Source organism: Amphiprion ocellaris, chromosome 4 (assembly GCF_022539595.1).
Source record: "Amphiprion ocellaris isolate individual 3 ecotype Okinawa chromosome 4, ASM2253959v1, whole genome shotgun sequence".
NCBI lineage: Eukaryota > Metazoa > Chordata > Actinopteri > Pomacentridae > Amphiprion > Amphiprion ocellaris.
The window spans coordinates 27,657,067-27,678,511 of NC_072769.1; the positions used below are offsets into that span (position 1 = coordinate 27,657,067).

At 41.2% G+C, this 21,445-nt stretch overlaps 1 protein-coding gene across 1 annotated transcript in view; it reads right to left on the reverse strand.

Moving 5' to 3' along the window:
* gna12a (guanine nucleotide binding protein (G protein) alpha 12a) overlaps positions 1-20,048 on the reverse strand; it is a 34,181-nt gene extending 14,133 nt beyond the window's left edge. Inside the window, exons 1-2 of the mRNA XM_023286792.3 lie at positions 19,731-20,048; positions 8,465-8,683 (exon numbers count right to left, since the gene is read on the reverse strand). Coding sequence (XP_023142560.1) covers positions 8,465-8,683; positions 19,731-20,048 — 537 coding nt within the window. The remainder of the gene's footprint in view (positions 1-8,464; positions 8,684-19,730) is intronic.
* Positions 20,049-21,445: the final 1,397 nt, after the last annotated feature.

The following is a 21,445-nucleotide window of genomic DNA, read 5'->3' on the forward strand; positions in this document are numbered from 1 at the left end:
GCTGCCAGGCGTCCTCTGTGTCTCATTCTGGTCAGTGTTATATAAAATCTCTGAGGATTTCAGTTCTACAAGAAAAAGAACACACTGTAACAGCTCCTCTCCTCAACTAATATCATATCTTTGCCCTCTTTGACATGAAATGGCCTGAAATTTTGCCCTGTAAAAGTCAAATAATGACGCTGTGAGTCCACAGCCATGCTAGCAGCTCCGATGCTGCCACTCAGCAACCGTCTTGGTAACACTCCCAGCCAGTTATTTTGGTCTAACAACACCAAGTCCCTATCTAAATGAATGGGGAGAGTAAGTATTTCTTTAAACCAATCACTGTCGTACATGCACAGTTACACTGCACTAGAGTCCATGATTGGTTGGATATTTCCCCGTATGACAGTTATAAAGCAGATGATTGGCTTTTTTTTGGAACATGTGTCATAAAACCAACATGTTTGGGGTTACAGAATTGTCCCATAGATTTCTATTCAGGACTTTTTTTCGCCTCTCCCTTGTAACAACATGACGGCACGTTGAGCTAAATGCTAATATCAGCATTCTACAAGGCTCATAGTGACAATATTAACAAGTCAAGATTAGCATTTGCTGTAGTTGCTATCTTAGCTTAGCTTCTCACCATGTTTGATAATTAGTCTGTGTAGATTCTCAGTCATCCAGGTCATGGTGATGATTGTGATTTTAAGGTTTTTATATATTCAGTTTTAAAAAGGGGTCTAAGGAAAGGTGCCATCTTTATCAGACTCCACTTTAAAAACACCTTGTGGCGTTTTCAATAAAGCCATTCTTTTATTTTCTATCTATTTATCAGGTGTGCAATACAAATAGAGGAAACCTTCAGCAATGTGTGCTTCCCACCGGTGATGATCGGTGTGTTTATAATATCAGAGTTAAAAGGAGAAAAGAATTGCGCTGTCGTCGCCGAGCTGCTTCAGATTGTGTTTGCGGCGTGTAACGTGGCAGATGAAACTCCACAGGGCTCCACTTCACTGGCTCCATTTCCAGTCAAGAGAAAAATAATTACATCTTTGGAAGGTCTCCAAACAAAAAAATGAGAGAGTTAAGTTACACGGGAAAACAATAAAAAACTTATAGCGGCTTCAGTCACCGCGACTTCTCTTTCAGCTGACAGGTATAAACACTTCTGAAGTGATCCAGTTACTTTCGCCGGTGTTCCAAGCACGTCAGTGATCATTAAATCAGCGACAACAGGCCGTAGTAAATCAGTTACAATGCAGATATCTACTGCTCACCGCTGCAGAACCAGAAAGCACAGACAGACTGTAGTGCAGGGTTTATCACTGATGCTTCGTTTTTAGCAGTTTATCGATTTGACGGCTCACAGCAGAAACAATGAAGGATGGATAATAAAGATCTTGTTTTTTTTAATGTATGCTTTGAAGAAGGAAAAGGAAAAATACTGTCCAGCCCATCTTGCCCTATGTGAAAAAGTAATTGCCCCCTTAGCTACCAATCTACCAAATGACCAAAGTCATTCATCAATTGGGTTCAGTTTCACCATCCACACTCACATATGATTACTGCCAGGCTTGTTGAATCCAAACATCACTAAATAGAACCTGTCTATCATTGTGAAGTAGCTAAAGGGTCTGAAAAAGCAGCACATGATGCCACGTTCTGAAGAGATTCAAGAACAGATGAGAAACAAAGTCACTGACATTTATCAGTCTGGAGGGTTACAAAGCCAAATGGTTTATGCAGCAAGACAAAGACCCAAAGCACACAAACAAGTCCATCTCTGAGTGGTTCAAAAAGTCTGGACTTGCATCAAAGACACAGATGCTGTGACAAGACCTTAAAAGGGCCGTTCATGCTGAAAAACCATCTAATGTGACAGTTGGAGCCATTTCAATGAGTAACCAGCAAGTGGCACTGTGAATGAATTACCTGTGTATTTAAAGGCCACACTAATTGAGACAGGTGTGGCGCAAAACGAGAGGTAAATTGTTTTTGACCGTGGCGTGGTGTGAAAGACTGTTTATTGGAAAGACTTTGTTCTTTGTTAATTTTGATAAACTCCTGAAGGTAAATAAATTGATGAATCCGTTCATAATTGTTATTTTTTTGGGCCACGAGAGAGTACAAGAACACGTCAGAGCAGCCAGGAAGCCACGCGTTCTTAACGGGATCAAGTTTGCGTGATCAATTAGTCAAAAACAATCTCTATTTGATCATATCGAAACTATAAGTTGTGCGACGAGGACGGCAACGCTGCGATCCAGCTGTAATCCAGACGCTGTGGTTCAGAGGACGCTGATCTTCACCACGGCTCACAGCAGGGCGCAGGAGAGACCTGACAGGAGGAGTCCCGGCTGCATTGGGCGCAGCGACGAGCACCGGAGATCGGGGCCGGGCAGTGGACCACCCATTGGCAAGGTGTGGACGTCTGGACGCGGGGCAGCGGACGGAGACAGGAGACTCCGGGGCAGCGGCGGCGCAACGGCGGCGGACAAACGAGGAAAGGTTTCTTTTGGATCGAGGTCTAATAAAGGAGGTACCACACATATATATGGCCATTATATAAAAGTGTGCACACAACTGTCTATTTGAAATACCAATGCATTGGGTCAAAACAAAGTAAAATAAACTTTATTTCAAGTCCAAGACACTACTTCAAAGGAAAAGACTTTATTTTCATGGACATAATTTACGTTGTGTATTGGTGTGAACTTTTGAAAAAGAAACTTTTAAACGAAAAACTGTGATTGATGAACAAATGGTTAAAAAATGTCTGAAACTCAAGGTAGTTCGAAGGTTCAAACTGATAATCAAGGTAACGATGCATATTTGTGTGAAAAGATGACTGAGGCAGTAGAAGTAACTGGAGAATCTCAGACTGTTAGTGAGGCTGAACTCCCAGTCACAAAAAGAAAAGTAAAACTTACCACAAAAGCACTACTTTGTAAAATAGGAAATTTAGAAAAAACAAGAAAATTTAAACTGAGTAAAGCTGCTGAACTACAAAGGACACTTTGGGAGTTATTGTTTGAACCTGGGAATAAAGCTGAAATAGAAAGCAGCTTTAACAAATATCAAGTGCTGCTTAATGATGCAAAAGCTGCACATAATGCTCTGCTCAAGCTGTTACCTGTGGAAGAAACAGAAACACATGAAATCTGGTTCAAGGCAAAACTTCTGGGTGTGGATGAAGTCTCTTGGAGTGTCATATTTGGAGTGTGCACGTGAAGGAGCTGTGAAAAGCACTGAGGATAAAATAACACCAATGGACAGTATGGTATATAAAATGTTGGATCAGCAACAACCTGCGCAGGATCTGTGAGATCAAACAGATCCAACAAATCCTCAATAGCAACAGCACGGGCGCAAGCTGAAGCTAAGAGAGCTGCACTGCTGGCACGTGCAGATTCACTAAAAAAGAGACATGAACTGGAGACACAAGCAGAATCACTACGCAAACAAATGGAACAAGTGGACCTTGAGGCTCAGATTGAAGCTGCAGGTGCAGAAGTGTCTGTGTTGCAAGCATTTTCAGCAGAACAGGATGGAATGGAGTCCTACTTTGAGAAGCACGAACTAAAGCAAACAAATGTTCATCCCAATGCAAGGTTCAAGGATTTGACAGAAAATAAAACATTACATGTATCTGTGTCAAAAGTGGAAAGAAGTGGAAAAGAGGATGGAACTGTTGTACATACAGCTGATAACGGCATACTTCAGATTTTACAGAAGCAAAATCAAGTATCTGAACTGCTACTACAACAACAGAGGTCAAGTCAACTTCCACCAAGAGAGATACCAGTCTTTGAAGGAGACCTTTAAAATTCAAGATGTTCATGCAAGCCTTTAAACACTGTGTTGAAGATAACTGTCATTTCAATGAGTAACCAGCAAGTGGCACTGTAAATGAGTTACCTGTGTATTTAAAGGCCACACTAATTGCCACAGGTGTGGCGCAAAACGAGAGGTAAATTGTTTTTGACCGTGGCGTGGAAGACTGTTTATTGGAAAGACTTTGTTCTTTGTTAATTTTGATGAACTCCTGAAGGTAAATAAATTGATGAATCCGTTCATAATTGTTATTTTTTTGGACCACGAGAGAGTACAAGAACACGTCAGAGCAGCCAGAAAGCCACGCGTTGTTAATGTAATCAAGTTTGCGTCATCAGTGACTGAATTAAAACTATTTTGCAGAGAAGAGTGGACCAGAATTCCTCCATGGTGATGTAAAAGACTGATCACAAACTGGAACAAACATTTAACTGCAGTTGTTGCTGCCAATGGACCAACCAGTTATTAGCTTCAGGGGGGCAATAATTTTTTTCAAATGGGTGATATTGGTTTTAAATAAATCTTCAATAAATCACAATTCAGTAATTTGTCTTATTTGAGTTATCTCTGTCTAATATTCAATAAATATTAGTTTGATGATCTGGAATATTTAAGTGTGAGAAATATGCAAAAATAGAAGATTTCTGTAGGGGAGCAAATACTTTTGCACAACACCGTACAGAGATGGGCACAATTTCCTGAAAGAGCCGACATAAAGTGTCTATTAAAGTGTTGGCATTGATTCTTCTAATTTCTGTAACCCTACTGTTTTGTGTTTAGATGATGGAGGTGGAGTCTAACACTAGTATTTGCTCAAATGGGTTGAAATATGGTGGCCGTGCAGGTATGAATAAAGACAAAAGAGCTGCCAGGCATCCTTGGTGTCTCATTCTGGCCATTGTTATATGAAGTCTCTGAGGATTTCTGTTCTACAAGAACAAAAACACACTGGAACAGCTTCTCTCCTCAACTAAACTCGTATATTTTTCCTCTTTGACATGAAATGGTCCAAAATTTTGCACTGTAATAATCAAATAACACTGAGTCTACAGCCATGCTAGCCGCTCCAGTCTTGTCACTCAGCAGCCATCTTGGTAACAGTCCCAGCCAGTTATTTTGTTCCAACAACACCAAGTACCTATCTAAATGTATGGGGAGCGAGCCATTGCTGCAATTTCAGTTACTAGCAGGACGTTCATACTGCATAGTCAGATCATTCTGCAGCACTGAATAGTTGGCTACACCTTGTTTTCATTCTGCTCCAGGAGGAAAAAAGCACTCTGGTTTACTTGCATGTCTTTAAACCAATCACAGTTGTATTGGAGGAAGAAGCGAAGGATGTAGCAGCAGTTTGTCCTCAAAATAATGAAAGAGAAATTATTATGGTGGATCATTTGCACACAGGGAGGTGAGAACTGTCATTAAAGAGGCTATATCACCGAAAACAAATTAGCAAGGCTGCCTCACCACGCAACCCAAATCCTCTGCAACACTTAGAAGTTTTTGTTTAAAGGTTGTGTCCTGCAGCGTGACTGATTCACCACCGCCTGTTGTCACTCATTTAATGATCGCTGCAGGTCGTGGTATACGTTTCTCATCATTTTCATCAAACCTTTCACCTTCCGATGGGAGCGTTGTCCTCCTGGAGGAGACCACTCCCATCAGGATCAGGAAGGTGATCTCTCAGAACAACTTAGTATTGATTTATAGTGACCCTTTTCTCTAAAACCCAAACTGTGCCAGCAAAACACACCACAGAGTCACCAGATGTTCTCACTGCAGGGGTCAGTGGGTCAGGTTTTTCCTTCAATTGTCACATTTCTGTAGTAGTGAAAGCCCTGCTCGCTGAAAGTTGCTCATTTGATGTCTGCTGTGACACGTTATGTGAAGCAACCAGTCGGTGAGTAACCTCCGACTGATCGTGACGGCTAATAAAAGAAGGAAGAGCAAGCCGGAACATTCGTCGGAGGATTTAGCAATTAGAAAGTGGTTTGTTTCAGAATATTTCACCATACAATAAAAATGGTTTGGGTCATTCAAAGAGTGCTGATTAAATACCTCAGAAAACCAACCCACGGAGTCACAAGAGGAAGGGAAGGATGAGAAAGAGAAAAACACATCGAGACAATATACTGCATTATTATGTGTGGCTAAATATTTGGTCGCTCTGTTAATTCTTTTAGCCTCATAAAAATAAGTACACTAAAGTGTCTTTAGTTGACGGGGTCATCATCCACTCATACTGGCAAAAACTAACGATAACTCTTAACTAGATATTTGTTTTATGGGGCCACAAGCTGCATAGACTGGGAGACACAGCTTTAGACTGCTGCAGGAGAAGTTTGAGAAGCTTTGAAGCCGTTTTTCTCCTGTGAAAATAGGTCACTGATCAGGCTAATTAAATGCAGCCAACACTCTTGAAAGCGTCAAGGGGTCAACTGATTATCAGACCCAGTATGTGTCACTTTCCCGATTTTCTGTGTTGTTTTTTTTCTTTATTCCTAGTAATTCTAATTTATTATAAAAGCGCATATTTGGCTGTTTGGTGGGAAGGTTCTCTTTAAATTAAACACATAAATGAATAAAGGTGTGTTATTCTAAATTCTGTTACCAAATGCAAATCAAAATATTGTCTAAATTCTAATAATTGCTATTAGCCCTTGACAAACTGCATTGTTTGACCCCTATAAGGTTCATTCTCTGTGATGGAATAAACATACAATCTTTTTCTAATAATTTCAGGTCAGGAGAGGACAGCAGAAACAAACAAAAAAAAAAAAAACATCTCTGGGTGCGGTACTCTTTAACAAGTCATAAAGAGCTTAGCGCTGCAAGCCATCCATTTACTTACACCTCCATCCTTTAATCTATTGATTCCCAACTAGGTGTGCTTGGACCTCGGGAGGCCCTTCTGCAGTTGCTACAGGGTATGAGGAAATACTGTGCAAGAGCCCAGCAAATTCAAACTGAAGCTAAATTGAAAACATATGGTTTGGCCAGAAAAGGAGTAAAAATAAGTACAAGTAAGTCTAGCATCTAAAACAGTGCATTAAATGTTACCATTAAAAGTGCATGAAAATTAGTCTGTGTTCAATAAAGTCAAACTAAATTGCATAAATTAGCAGAATGAATGAAAACCTCATCAAAGCTACCAAAAAAACATGAATAAATCTGAGATCACTCCATCTTGCATTAAAGAATTTCTATAAAATATCCACTTTCATATAATTAATAGTGCAGAATGACATTGAGTTTCAAAGAATCAAAGCTACCAAACAAATCTGAGATCAGTGCATCTAATTCCATTCTATTCCATTCTATTTTATTTATATAGCGCAAATTCACAACACGCCATCTCACAATGCTTAACATAGTCAGGTACAGACTTTACGAATTTTAAAACACAGCAGAAAACCCAAGAATCCAAAGTTGCCTTTGAATTCACTATGAGCGACGGTGGGAAGGGATGAAAAAAAAACCCTAATATAGAGAGGGAAAATAAAAACTCAGACAGCACCTGGCTCAGGGAAGGCAGCCCTCTGCCTCGACCGGCTGGGCTGAGGGTGGGGATGAGGGGGAAGGGGGATAGTATTAAGAAATTTCTGTAAAGTATCCACTTTCATATAATTAATTACTGACACTGACTTCAAGTAAACACATGAAGAAGGCAACAGGAATGAATGCAAACCTTATCAAAGCTACCAAAAAACCAAAAAACAAATGCAAGATCACTGCATCTAATTCAGTTCAATTAAATGTGATTTTATTAATATAGCGCAATTCACAACATATGTCATCTCACAACAATTAACATAATAAAGATCTTACAAAGGTGGAAAGGAACCAATAAACGCCCCTAATACAGGGAGGGGAAAAATTACCTCAGACAGAACTAGGCTCAGGGAAGGCAGCCATCTGCCTCCACCAGTTAGGGTAAGGATGGAAATGAAGGAGGAGTGGGATAGTATCAAGAAATTTCTAGAAATTATCCACTTTTATGTAATTAATATGCAAAATGACATCGAGTTCAAGTAAACACATGAAGACGTGAACGGGAATTACCGCAAACCTTATCAAAGCTACCAAATAAAACAAAAAACAAATCCAAGCTTACTGCATCTAATTCAAATCAGTTAAATCAAATTTTATTAATATAGAGTGAATTCACAACATATGTCATCTCACAGCAATTAACATAGTAAATTAAAGACCATATCAGGGTGGGAAAGAACCAAAAAAAGCTCGTAATATAGAGAGGGGAAAAAAAACTCAGCCGGAACCAGGCTCAGGGAAGGCGGTTGTCTGCCTCGACCAGTTGATGTCAGAATGCGGATGAAAGGGGAGGGAGAAAGTATCAAGAAATTTCTAGAAATTATCCACTTTTATATTATTAATATGCAAAATGACATTGCATTAAAATAAACATAAAGACGTGAACAGGAATTACTGCAAACCTGATCAAAGCTACCAAACAAATCTTAGATCACTGCATCTTGCATTGAAAAATTTCCATAAAATACCCACTTTCATATAATTAATTAATGACATTGAGTGCAAGTAGACATATGAAGAAGTGAACATGTGGTAGTGATGAAGGTTCATTAAAACACAACAAGCCTGGTAGCCACGTCTCCGATGTACTCACCAGCTGGAACTCTGAGCGCCGAGCGTAGGCCTCCTGAATGCCGGTGTCGGCCCACAGTGCGCTCAGCGCCATCACATACAGCTGGAACTCAATGGGCTCGACCCCCGAGGCGCCCACGCGTCCCTCCCACGACATCACCAGCATGCCCTGCTTCTCGTTCTCGCAGCTCTGCCAAGTAATGCCCAGTTTGTCCCGGGCGTCCACCAGCACACGCATGCCCTGCAGAAACACGCAACACATGACACGCAGGGGAACAAATGTAAACACTTTTGACCACAAAGACATAGAAAAAAAACACGTTGCTTCCTGGTAAAAAAATATCAACACTGAGTGCAGCATTAGTGGGAAACATGGAGCAGCTGTAACACGTGTCCAACACATGCATGTGTAGCTGCTGGTGGTTTTCTGATCTGCGTGGGAGATCTCGTAACAACACACACTGATACCGAGTGTTTCTGCTTTTCATTTCTTTGTTTTTTATTCTGGATAGCTATTCTATTTCAACGACTACTAAAGTGTTCCACAGCCTTCTCGGTGTTTCCTTTCAGGCGCAGGATTAGAGAGTTCTGTGTCTCACCATTTCTGTAATTTTCCGAGACTGATGATCCGACATTCACACCCACTTCACACAGCGGCTGGCCAGCTGTGTGGAGTCGAGAACGGAGCTTTGACTTCTCTAAGTCTCTCATTTAGTTGTCACAAGGCTGGTTTTTGTCACTTTTTATGTGAGAGTGCAGAGCTTCGAATATCTGAAAGTTAACTGTAGCACCGTCCCAGAGGAAAATCTTACTGCTCAAAGTTTGTTCCTCTAGTCTGGATTTTGTCTGATATATTTCTCATATTTTTCTTCTAAAATTCAGCAGGAGATATAGGTGAGAAACGAGGAAAACAATTAGCAACAGGAGTCAAACTTGAGATTTAAAGGAGATAATTCGACTAATGGCTACATTTTTTTTCTCAATGGAGCTACATGTAAGCTGCATATGAGCTTTATTTTACACAAATCCAAATACCACTGTATTGAATTATACTGAGAAGTCTTCCTAATGTTTTGTCAAACCTACATATGCATATACAGCTCACGTGTACCTCAATTTAGAAAAAATGGAGCAATTAGTCGAATTATCACCTTTAAATCTCAAGTATGACTCCTGTTGCTAATTTGGGTTAGAAGCAGAGTGGTCTAACGCACAATCAATCTGAATTGAGTTTTATATAATTTCTATAATGTTTTATGGTCTAGATTTTAGTGGCCAAGTGGTCTAACCCACGACCCAAATACAGGGTTACAGTGGTGCTTCCAATGTTAGACCATTCTTGAAAACACAAAACTTTCAACCCATTTTTCTCAAAAACTACAGAAAGTGCATCAGACCACTCTGCTTCCAAACCTTTCACTTGTTTCCTCCTCTCTCATCTGTATCTCCTGGTGAATTTTAGGACCAAAATATGACAATCGTATCAGACAAAACCGAAGCTAAAACATGAATCACTATTTTATCTCCCCAGCTATAAAAGAGCAAGCTTTGAATGGTAAGGTTTTCCTCCAGGTTTGCTTTCTGATATGCAGTCACTAGTTTGCTTCCTTCATAAGTTGCTGCACTGTGAATCACATTTCAAAGAGCTGGACTGAGCGGTGAGCAGCCCACTAGTGTCTGCCGGGTCACAGTGTGTCTGTCAGTGACTCATGACCACCTAATTCTTCTGCAATGTGTTCGAGTCAAGTTTGTTTGCACGGCTTAATCTCACATTCAATAGACTTCAGACACCCATGACATCTGCAGCTCCTGACCCAGCTCGACCTCGACTTCACAAAGACAAGGAAAGCCTGCTCGTAACCTCGAGCAACATCAGATAAGAAAATTCAAAAGAGAGATTCCCCCTCTCCTGTAAAAAAAAGTATTCCTTACTGATTTAGCTTTGGTGTGTGTTTGTGCTGTGTGCAGTCTTAATGACTCAGTGCTGTGGTGTGCTTTAAAGTCTGATCTTGTATTTTAAGGCTTTTTACAGATTTCATGCTTTTGTTTTTAGGATCTACACAAGTGAGGAAATCCCAGACTGGTGTGTAACACAAAGACACACATGCAGGTTCAGAACCAGCAAATCAGCAATTAAACCACTAAAAGAGTCACTGTGAGCAAACCTCGAGTCACATCCTGCAAGCCGACGTGAAGCTTATGAATTATCTACAGCATTTGTAGCACAATTCTCCATATTCACATCTGCTTCTCTTCCTGTGGCCAGCATGTTTACACGGCTGCCTGTTTTCCCGCTGCTTCTTCACCAAGTGTGCTGCAATTCTACAAGGGACAGGACTAAAAAGTCACTTAGCCGTATTAACATTAACCATCTTTGTAGTATTTCAAGCTGAAAAGTGAAACATACATTCTGGGGACGTGAGATTTTCATTATTTACTGAAAAGGGGCACAATATGGGACCTTTATCATGCAGAGAGCTACGAGCTAACAGTCAGGATATCAGTTCTTCACATAGTTCAATAGGCTGATTGGTATTTGTATGTCTTTGCCAATTGATTTGTGCCTTTAGTTAGCCCCTCATCCCAACCATGGTAGGGCACCGCTATGAGAGACACTATTCTGAATAAGAAACATATTCCAGCTCTTGGGATCTGTCTCATGTGTCATTGGCACTCAGTATCAAACCACATGGGGCTAAAAACATGAAATTCTTACGTCTGAGCTGACAACTTCTCACAGTCATGGTGTGGTCAGCAGCCTTATTAACAGTTGCCTTCAGCAGATGGCTAGCCGAGTTCACTTTCATTCGTCACTGTGTTGTAATTAGAAAGCTGTCTTACAGCATTAATATCGTCCACTCCGTGAACTACACTGACCATCAACACCAGCCACAAACACATCACCAGCATGCAAGCAGCGCCTCTATCTGCTTTAATTAACAGGGTTTAAACCAAATACTTCAAAGAATTTTAGCCAACCGAGAAAAAAAAAAACAGCAGAGACGAGATAGGAGATGAAGCTGTCATATGTTCAATTTAGAAAAGCAGCATATTAGCACTAACTGTGTTTTGCTGTTAGTGTGTACAGTGCTGTGAGCAAGTATCTGGATCCTGATGTCGTCTATTTTTGCATATGTTTCATACTTTAATGTTCCAGATAATCAAAGTAATATTTAGACAGAGATAACCCACAAAACACAAAATGCAGTTTTGAAATGATGAATTATTGAAGATTTGTTGAAAATCTGTATCACCCCTGTGAAAAAGTAATTGCCCCCAAACCCAATAACTGGTTGGTCCATTGGCAGCAACAACTGCAGTTAAATGTTTGTTCCAGCTTGTGATCAGTCTTTTACATCATGGAGGAATTCTGGTCCACGCTTCTCTGCACAATAGTTGTAATTCAGTCACATTAGATAGTTTACTAGCAGGAACTGTCCTTTTAAGTTCTTGACACAGCATCTTAATTGGATTCAAGTCCAGACTTTGACTCGGCCACTCCAGAACCTTCATTTAGTTCTTTTTGAGCCACTCAGAGGTGGACTTGTTTGTGTGCTTTGGGTCATTGTCTTGTTGCATAAATTTTAGTGTTGAGCTTTAGGTCATGAACTGATGGATTTTCTCCAGGAGGATTTTCTGATAGAGAGCAGAATTCATGGCTCCATCAGTGATGACAAGTCATCCAGGTCCTCCAACCATCACACTACCACCACCATGTTTCACTGCTGGTATCATGTTCTTCTTGTGGAATGCAGTATTAGCTTTACACCAGATGTAGCAGACCCATGTCTTCCAGAAAATTCCACCTTTGACTCATCAGTCCACAGGATGTTATCGCAAAAATCTAGGAGCTCATCCAGATATTTTTTGTAAATCCCAGATGAACCTTTATGTTCTTTTTGGTCAGTAGTGGTTTGATCCTTGCAACTCTCCCATGGATCCATTTTCTCCCAGAGTCTTCCTTATTGTGGAATCAACTGAGGCCAGTGAGGTCTGCAGATCTTTAGATGTTCATCTGGGTTCTTCTGTGACCTCCTGGATTAGATGTTGACGCTCTTGGAGAAATGTAGTTCGTTGGTCCACTCCTGGGAAGGTTCACCACTGTTCCATGTTTCTCCATGTGTGGATAATGTCTCTCACTGTGGTTCTCTGGAGTCCCAGAGCCTCATCAATGGCTTTGTAACCCTCCAGACTGATAAATGTCAACAACTTTGTTCCTCATCTGTTCCTGTTCGTATATTGTAACGTCTGACGGGGGGACACGTCGAATATTCAGATCTCAAAATAAATATTCAGATACCACTGTCACGACTGAATATTCGGATATTCGGGTCCAGCCCTAGTAGGATCATCAATAACTCAGAAAATCTATATTTAATATCTGAGGCCTGACAGAATCAGAGTAACATGACTTGTGAGAAACAAATGGTTGCACTTTGATTATAAGATTATTCCAGAGATTTATCTGTCACTGGACGTATAATTACTGAGATTGGAGCATCAGGGCCACACCTGTACTCCACCTCTGTTCTGTTTATTTTCGTAAGCCGAACTATGCCACACACCTGTACGCCTCATCCCTCCATCCTTTCCCGCTTTGTTCTGCTACTCTGTCATTAGGTTCCCATGAAAGGATCCTCGACACCTGGCAGGTGAGACTGATCCTCCACCAACAGTCCAAACCACAGACAGCACAGGATTGGCTGGAAGTGGTTCTAAATTGAATATATACTTGAGTTTGGGAACGACAACCAACAATATGTTAGACTGAGTCGGGCATTTTTCACTATTTTCCAAAACAGGTATCACTTACTCAAGAAAATAGTCTGTAATTGAAATAAATCTTTACCTATTTCTATGATTTACATGAATGTGCACTGAATATTTTGGGAGTTTGTCACACAAAACAAAAAAACTGAAAACATAATTTTGGATTTATTACACCATTTTATGACATTTGAAAACCTAAATGATTCATTATAATAGAGAGATTCGTCATGAATGGAAATAACAGGATTATTAATTATTAATATTCTCAAGATGATGAATGATGGCAAGTTGAGCTGGGGGAGTTACAGGCATGTGGTGTCATGTTAATATTTCTATTTGCTAGTTCCAGTGGATGTATGTAGGTTTTCTGGACACAAACACTACATTAAAACCAAAGTCCAAGACAGTCAGATCACGTTTTAAAACCACGTTATTACTTGTAGTTTTTGCCTCGCCAGTCAGCTCCTACACATCATACACTGAGTGTGTTATCTGGAGGTATAGTGTTGTGAAAAAGTATTCACCCCCCTACATAAATCTTCCCTTTTTGCATGTTTATCTGACTTAAATGTTCCAGATCACCAAACTAATATTTAGATTTATTGAATATTAGACAGAGAAAACCCACAAAACACAAAATGCAGTTTTTAAATGATGATTTATTTAAAATTATGTCACCCCTGTGAAAAAGTCATTGCCCCCCTGAACCTAATAACTGGTTGGTTCCTTGGCAGCAACAACTGCAGTTAAATGTTTGTTCCAGCTTGTGATCAGTCTTTTACAACATAGAGGAATTCAGGTCCACTCTTCTGTGCAGAATAGTTTTAATTCAGTCACATTAGATGATTTTCCAGCATGAACTGTCCTTTTAGGGTCTTGTCACAGAATCTCAGTTGGATTCAAGTCCAGACTTTGACTCGGCCATTCCAGAACCTTCATTTAGTTCTTTTTGAGCCAGGAGTCAGTAGTAGTTTGATCCTTGCAACTCTCCCATGGATCCATTTTCTCCCAGAGTCTTCCTTACTGTGGAATCATGTAGACCAGACCTGGGCATCCTAAGGCCCGCGGGCCACATCCGGCCCGCCGGATGACTCTGACTGGCCCGTATGAGGTCACTGGAAAATATTAAAAGTCAATGCAAATATACAGTGGCATGAAGAAGTATCTGAACCCTTTGAAATTTCTCACATTTCTGCATAAAATCACCATCAAATGTGATCTGATCTTTGTTAAAATAACACAAATGAAAAAACAGTGTCTGCTTTAACTAAAACCACCCAAACATATATAGGTTTTCTTAATTTTAATGAGGATAACATGCAAACAATGACAGAAGGGGGAGGAATAAGTAACTGAACCTTCTGCCTAAGGAGACTTTGAGAGCAATTAATACCAATTTTTACCAAATAATTTAAGTCAGAGGTGTGTCCAGTCACTGAGGAGTGGCTTAAAGCTGCCCTGCCCACTATAAAACACACACCTGGTAAGAATTGTGTCTTGATGAGAAGCATTGTCTGATGGGCACCATGGCTCGCTCAAAAGAGCTCTCTGAAGACCTGCGATCAAGAATTGTTGATTTGTATAAAGCTGGGAAAGGTTACAAAACTATCTCTAAAAGTCTGGATGTTCATCAATCCACAGTTAGAGAAATTGTCTACAAATGGAGAGAGTTTGGCACTGTTGCTTCTCTCCCAAGGAGTGGCCGTCCACCAAAAATGACAACAAGAGTTCAGTGCAGAATGCTCAGAAAGGTAAAAAAGAACCCTAGAGTGTCTGCTAAAGACTTACAGAAATCACTGACACAGTCCAATATCTCATCGACAATATGTAAAACACTGGCCAAGAATGGTGTTCATGGGAGGACTCCATGGAGGAAGCCACTGCTGTCTAAAAAAAAACATTGCTGCACGTTTAATGTTCGCAAAAAGGCACTTGGACACTCCACAGAACTTCTGGCAAAATATTTTGTGGACTGATGAAACGAAAGTTGAATTGTTTGACAACGTCATGTATGGAGGAAAAATGGAACAGCTCACCAACATCAACACCTCATCCCCACCGTGAAGCATGGTGGAGGGAGCATCATGGTTTGGGGCTGTTTTGCTGCCTCAGGGCCTGGACAACTTGCAATCATTAATGGAAAAATGAATTCAAAAGTTTATCAGGATGTTTTGCAGTAAAAGCTGAAGCCGTCTGTCAGACAGTTGAAGCGAAAAAGAGGATGGATGCTGCAACAGGACAATGACCCAAAACAGAGAAGTAAATCAACTTCAGAATGGTTTCAGAAGAACAAAATACACGTTCTGGAGTGGCCAAGTCAAAGTCCTGACTTGAACCCCATTGAGATGCTGTGGCATGACTTCAAGAGAGCGATTCATGCCAGACATCCCAGGAATCTGACCGAACTGCAGCAGTTTTGTAAAGAGGAATGGTCCAAGATTGATCCTGATCGATGGTGCCAGACTGATCTGCAACTACAGGAAACGTCTGGTTGAAGTTATTGCTGCCAAAGGGGGGGCAACCAGATATTAAATACGAAGGTTCAGTTACTTATTGCTCCCCCTTCTGTCATTGTTTGCATGTTATCCTCATTAAAAATATGAAAACCTATAAATGTTTGGTTGGTTTTAGTTATAGCAGACAGTTTTTCTTATTTGTGTGATTTTGACAAAGATCAGATCACATTTGATGGTGATTTTATGCAGAAATGTGAGAAATTCCAAAGGGTTCAGATACTTTTTCATGCCACTGTATATCATCGCAATACATGCAAGCAATACGCCTGCACTGCTTTTATTTTGAAAGGTCTACTAAATTAACGTTTTTTCGCGCGTGCTTTCCGTACTTGGCATAAGGTTTATGCGCTGATTGGTTTGTTTGTTAGCTTCAGCCCGGGAAGATGTCAGCTAACGGCAAAAAAAGACAGATTGATTCCCAATGCAGAGTTTTTAACAAAGAATGGACTTCCAAGTATTTCTTCACTGAAGTCAGAAGTAAAGCTGTGGGCTAGTTTGTGGAGAACAGATCGCGGTGCTCAAGGATTATAATCTGAATCGACATTACGAGACCAAACATGGCGGAGAAGTACAAACATTTGACTGAAGCAGAGCGGGGAGGATATCTGAAGGTTTGCTAGCTAAACTGCTAAAGCAGCAATGACTTTGTTTTACCAAAGCTCATATCAAGGGATGCAGCAGTCAAGACGAGTTTTCTAATATCCTACAAAATCGCCAAAAAACAGTAAGCCATTCTCTGATGGAGAGTTTATAAAAGAATGTCTGGTGGACTCTGCAGCGTTTATATGCCCGGAGAAGAAAGGAGCGTTCGTTAATGTGACCCTTAGGAGGCGAACCGTAACGAGGCGGGTGGAGAGCAGCGCCGAGAATCTGGAGCTTCAGCTGCACAACAAAGTGGACGATTTTGACGTTTTGTCCTTGGCTCTGGACGAGAGCTGTGATGTCCGTGACACAGCCCAGTTACTCATCTTTATACGTGGACTAACAAAAAACCTTTGAGATGACGGAGGAGCTGGCAGCTGTGCAGCCAATGAAGGGAACCACGATGAGGAGTGATTTGTTCACTGAGGTAAATACACGCATGAACAAGCTGGGACTAAAATGGGAGAATTTGGTTGGTGTTACAACTGATGGCTGTCCAAATTTGACAGGGAAAAATGTTGGACTATTGAAACGGATGCAAGATAAAGTGACTGAAATAAACCCAGAACAGAAACTGATATTTTTGCATTGTATTATACATCAGGAGGTGCTGTGTAAGTCAGTGCTAAAAATCAACCACGTGACTGATGTTGTAGCTAAAGTAGCTAACTTCATCAGGGCAGGAGCATTGAATTACAGACAGTTTGTTGTCTTTTTGGAGGAGATGATAGTGAACATGGTAACCTTGGTTACCAGACAGTTGTCAGATGGATCAGCCTGGACAAGGTGCTTAAACGAGTTTGGGATCTGAGAGCAGAGATTCAAGAGTTGGACATTGTACATCATTGTATTGTGTAATTTACTGTTTTTATTGAGATATATTGAACATTGCTGTAAGTGTAGTGGGGAGCTGTTGTCTTTCTTTATGCTTCACAGTCATCTTAATGTAGATTTAGAAAAACTGACAACACCTCATAGCGTTCATGATGAACAAAAACTGACATTATAAGGCAAGTTTCAAATCTCTGCCAGCTGATGGTCATATTGTTGTAGAATAAATTCTGAGTGATGGCTTACTTATTTCGTTTGTAAAAACAGTGACTGCTGAAAAGTAATTAAAGCACTTGGAAAATCAGTTTCACATTTTAAGTATGTCTTTATGATAGTAAATATCTACAACTCAATAGGCAGCAGTCATAGTTTGAATGAAAAAAACTAAATCTTTCATTAAATAGTTGTTCTGTGTTCCACATTTTCATTATATCATTGTATTGTTTCATTTACTGTTTTTATTGAGATATATATTCAGCAGAGCTTTTAAGTGTACTGGTCCAGCCCTTAACAACCGTCAAAGTTTCTCATGTGGCCCCGTATGAAAATTAATTGCCCACCCCTGATGTAGACGGACCTTAACTGAGGCCAGTGAGGTCTGCAGATCTTTAGATGTTTGTCTGGGTTCTTTTGTCACCTCCTGGATTAGATGTTGACGCTGTTGGAGAAATGTAGTTCGTTGATCCACTCCAGGGAAGGTTCACCACTGTTCCATGTTTCTCCATGTGTGGATAATGTCTCTCACTGTGGTTCTCTGGAGTCCCAGAGCCTCAGCAATGACTCCAGACTGATAAATGTCAATGACTTTGTTTCTCATGTTCTTGAATCTCTTCAGAACGTGGCATCATGTGCTGCTTTTTCAGACCCTTTAGCTACTTCACAATGTCAGACAGGTTCTATTTAGTGATGTTTAGATTCAACAAGCCTGGCAGTAATCACATGTGAGTGTGGATGGTGAAATTAAACCCAACGGCTGAATGAATTTGGTGATTTGGTAGATTGATAGCTATGGGGACAGTTACTTTTTAACATAGATGGACTGGACAGTAACTTTCCTTCAATAAATGAAATCATCATAATTCAACTACATTTTGCATTTTCTTAGGTAATCTTTGTTGTAGGTTGAAATTAGTTTGATGATCTGAATCAATTACTTGTGACAAATATGCGAAAACAGAAGATTTCTGTCGGGGGTCAAATACTTTTTACACTGTATGTAGTTAGGCTGGATACTGGCAGTCAGATCACATTTTAAAAGCGTATAATTTGTAGTTTTTGCCTTGCCAGTCAGCTCCTACACATCTTGCATTATGTGTGCTATGCAGCAGTATTGTGGTGGTAAAGTGCGGGTGTGTGTGGGGGGATTGTGTTCATGATGTGGGCTGAGACAGAACCACCACTGTATGCTTGTTTGTGGGTGGAGGGCTGCTGAATACTGTCTTGTCTGTGCAGGAGTGCAGGCTCTTATCGTCCTTGTCTGGGCTGTGTGGCACTCAGGGCGGATGTGCTCATCCCTCAGGAATAGTCTGGTATTGTTAGCTGGTGAAGGAGGCCCAGCCATGACAGCAAACAAAGGGGCAGAACACACACACACACACACACACACACACACACACACACACACACACACACACACACACACACACACACACTTCAGGATAAAAATATGCACTATGTCAACAGACCTCAGTGTGTGTGTGTGTCTGAGCGAGTGTGTGAACTTCAGCTGTGGATGGAAACAGCACAGGGCTGCAACGAATAATTAGTATTGATTAAGCAACCAATGATTTTGTCAATAAAATTAGAAAAAAAAGTCACATACAGAGAGAGAGAGTCTAAGTTGACACCTGCTTATTTGCCTGAAAGTGCAAACCTCACATACTGAATTTTTTTTACATATACAATCCTACCGCAGGTGTTGTAAAAAAAAAAAAAAAAAAGGTCAAAATCCTGGAGTAAAGAACTTAAAAACTAGAATAAAATCTTTAAAAAAAACAGAATTAAAAGAACAAAGTGTTCTGAAGTGCAATTGAGAAATAAAAATTTTATTTTATATATATATATATATATATATATATATATATATATATATATATATATATATATATATATATATATATATATATAAATAAAACATTTCATCCCTACATAAACAATCATCAGGATGATTGTTAATGCACTTATATTTGATATTACTATTCCATCTGCACTTTAATGGACATCTCTGGTTATTTGCACATTAATAACTTTAGTATATACATTCTGTATGTAATTATGTCTTCATATATTTTATATCTCTATATTTCTGTATGTTTAATATGTTGCTGCTTTCTTGAATTACAATCAATAAAGCATCTGGCTGGCTCTTGTCAATAAATCTCTAAACACTACTTGATTAATGGATTATTCTATCAGCTCTGATCAATATTTCTCCAAAATGTTGTGCTTCATGATTGTAAGTTTATAAATCCGGGGTCAACATGAGTTAAAGTAAAATACCGAATGATGGAACAAATTTCTGCTCCTTACCTTCAGTACATTCTCATAGATTGTGTCCCGGAAATCCAGCAGAGCTTTCTGATCAAACTCCTGCCCGTTAATGATCCGCATCTGCTTCAGGAATGTGGACTTTCCGCTCTCTCCGGCCCCGAGCAGGAGGATCTTCACCAGCCGCCGCACGGCTCTCCTCTCCCGGGCCAGCATCGCGTCTATCTCCCGGCTCCTACGCCGCGCCTCCCGTTCCTGCGCCGCGTCCCTCTCCCGGCCGCCCTCCTTGCTGCCGCCGGCGTCGCGGCTGGCCTCGGCCGGGAGCAGGCAGCGGCTCAGGGTGCGGACCACTCCCGACATGGCGAGAAAAAGTTCACCGAAACTCCGGTGGGAAAATGTTCATTCTAGGATCGTGACCTCCGGGAAGGAAAAGGCCCAGTCCGGCTACATCCAACAGGTCTCCAGCCGAGACATAAGCCGCATTCAGAGGGAGGAGAAGCCGCTGTCGGGTCTCCCACCAGCAAAGTCCATGTCGGTCCGAGCCGCCATAAACAAAAACACTCCGGATGAAGAACGTTTCACCGCTGGAGGCCAGAAGAAGAAAGCTAAAGCTGCGGTGAAGTTCTCAGTCGGAGTTTACATCCACAGAACAACAACGGGCTCTAAACTGCCGAACACTGCAGCGGTTTCTGAACTTAAGAGCGCAGCTGTCCGGGCAGCGGTGGGACGGTCCGACCACCGGGGGCTCATTGCCGGAGCTCACCGGCAGGGGGCGGTAGCAGACGGAGGGACCGGTGACACTACATCCAGCAGAGACGTTATTTCACAGCAGTGAAAATGTGGCAACAGTATTCTCAGGGCCAGACTACTAGAACAACACCTCTAGAACCACATTTCTCCAACCACACTTCTACAACCACACTTTCAGGACCACACTACTAGAACCACAATTCTAGAACCCCATTTTCAGGACCACCCTTCTAGGACCACAATTCTAGGACGGCACTTCTAGGACCAAAGTACTATGACCACACTTCTAGATCTACAATTGTAGAACCACAATTCTAGAACCACACTCAAGACTGCACTTCTAGTACCACACTACTAGGTCCACACCTTTAGGACCACACTACTAGAGCCACAATTCTAGAACCACGCTTTCAGGACCACACTACTAGATCTACAAGTCTAGAACCACAGTTTCAGGACCACACTTCTAGGACCACACCTCTAGAACCACATTTCTCGAACCACACTTCTACAACCACACTTTCAGGACCACACTTCTAGAATCACACTTTCAAGACAGCACTACTAGAACCACACTTCTTGGAATGGTGCTTCGTACCTGTGCAGACCAGCTGGCAGGAGTTCTGACGGGGATCTTCAACTCATCCCTGTCACTGGCTGAAGTACCGCCCTGTCTAAAGACAGCTACTATCGTTCCAGTGCCCAAGACTACAGCCATCAGGGACCTTAATGACTACAGACCAGTGGCACTGATGTCTGAGGTGATGAAGTGCTTTGAAAGGCTTGTTCTCCAACACCTTAAAGCCGTCTCCCCCGGAACTTCGACCCACACCAGTTTGCCTACAGGGCTAACCGGTCCACGGAGGACGTCATCACCACAGCTCTTCACACAGCCATGAGCCACCTAGAGCTCCCAGGAACCTACGTCAGGATGCTGTTCGTCGCCTATAGCTCGGCGTTCAACACCATCAGGCCTGACATCCTGGTGGAGAAGCTGGTGGACCTGA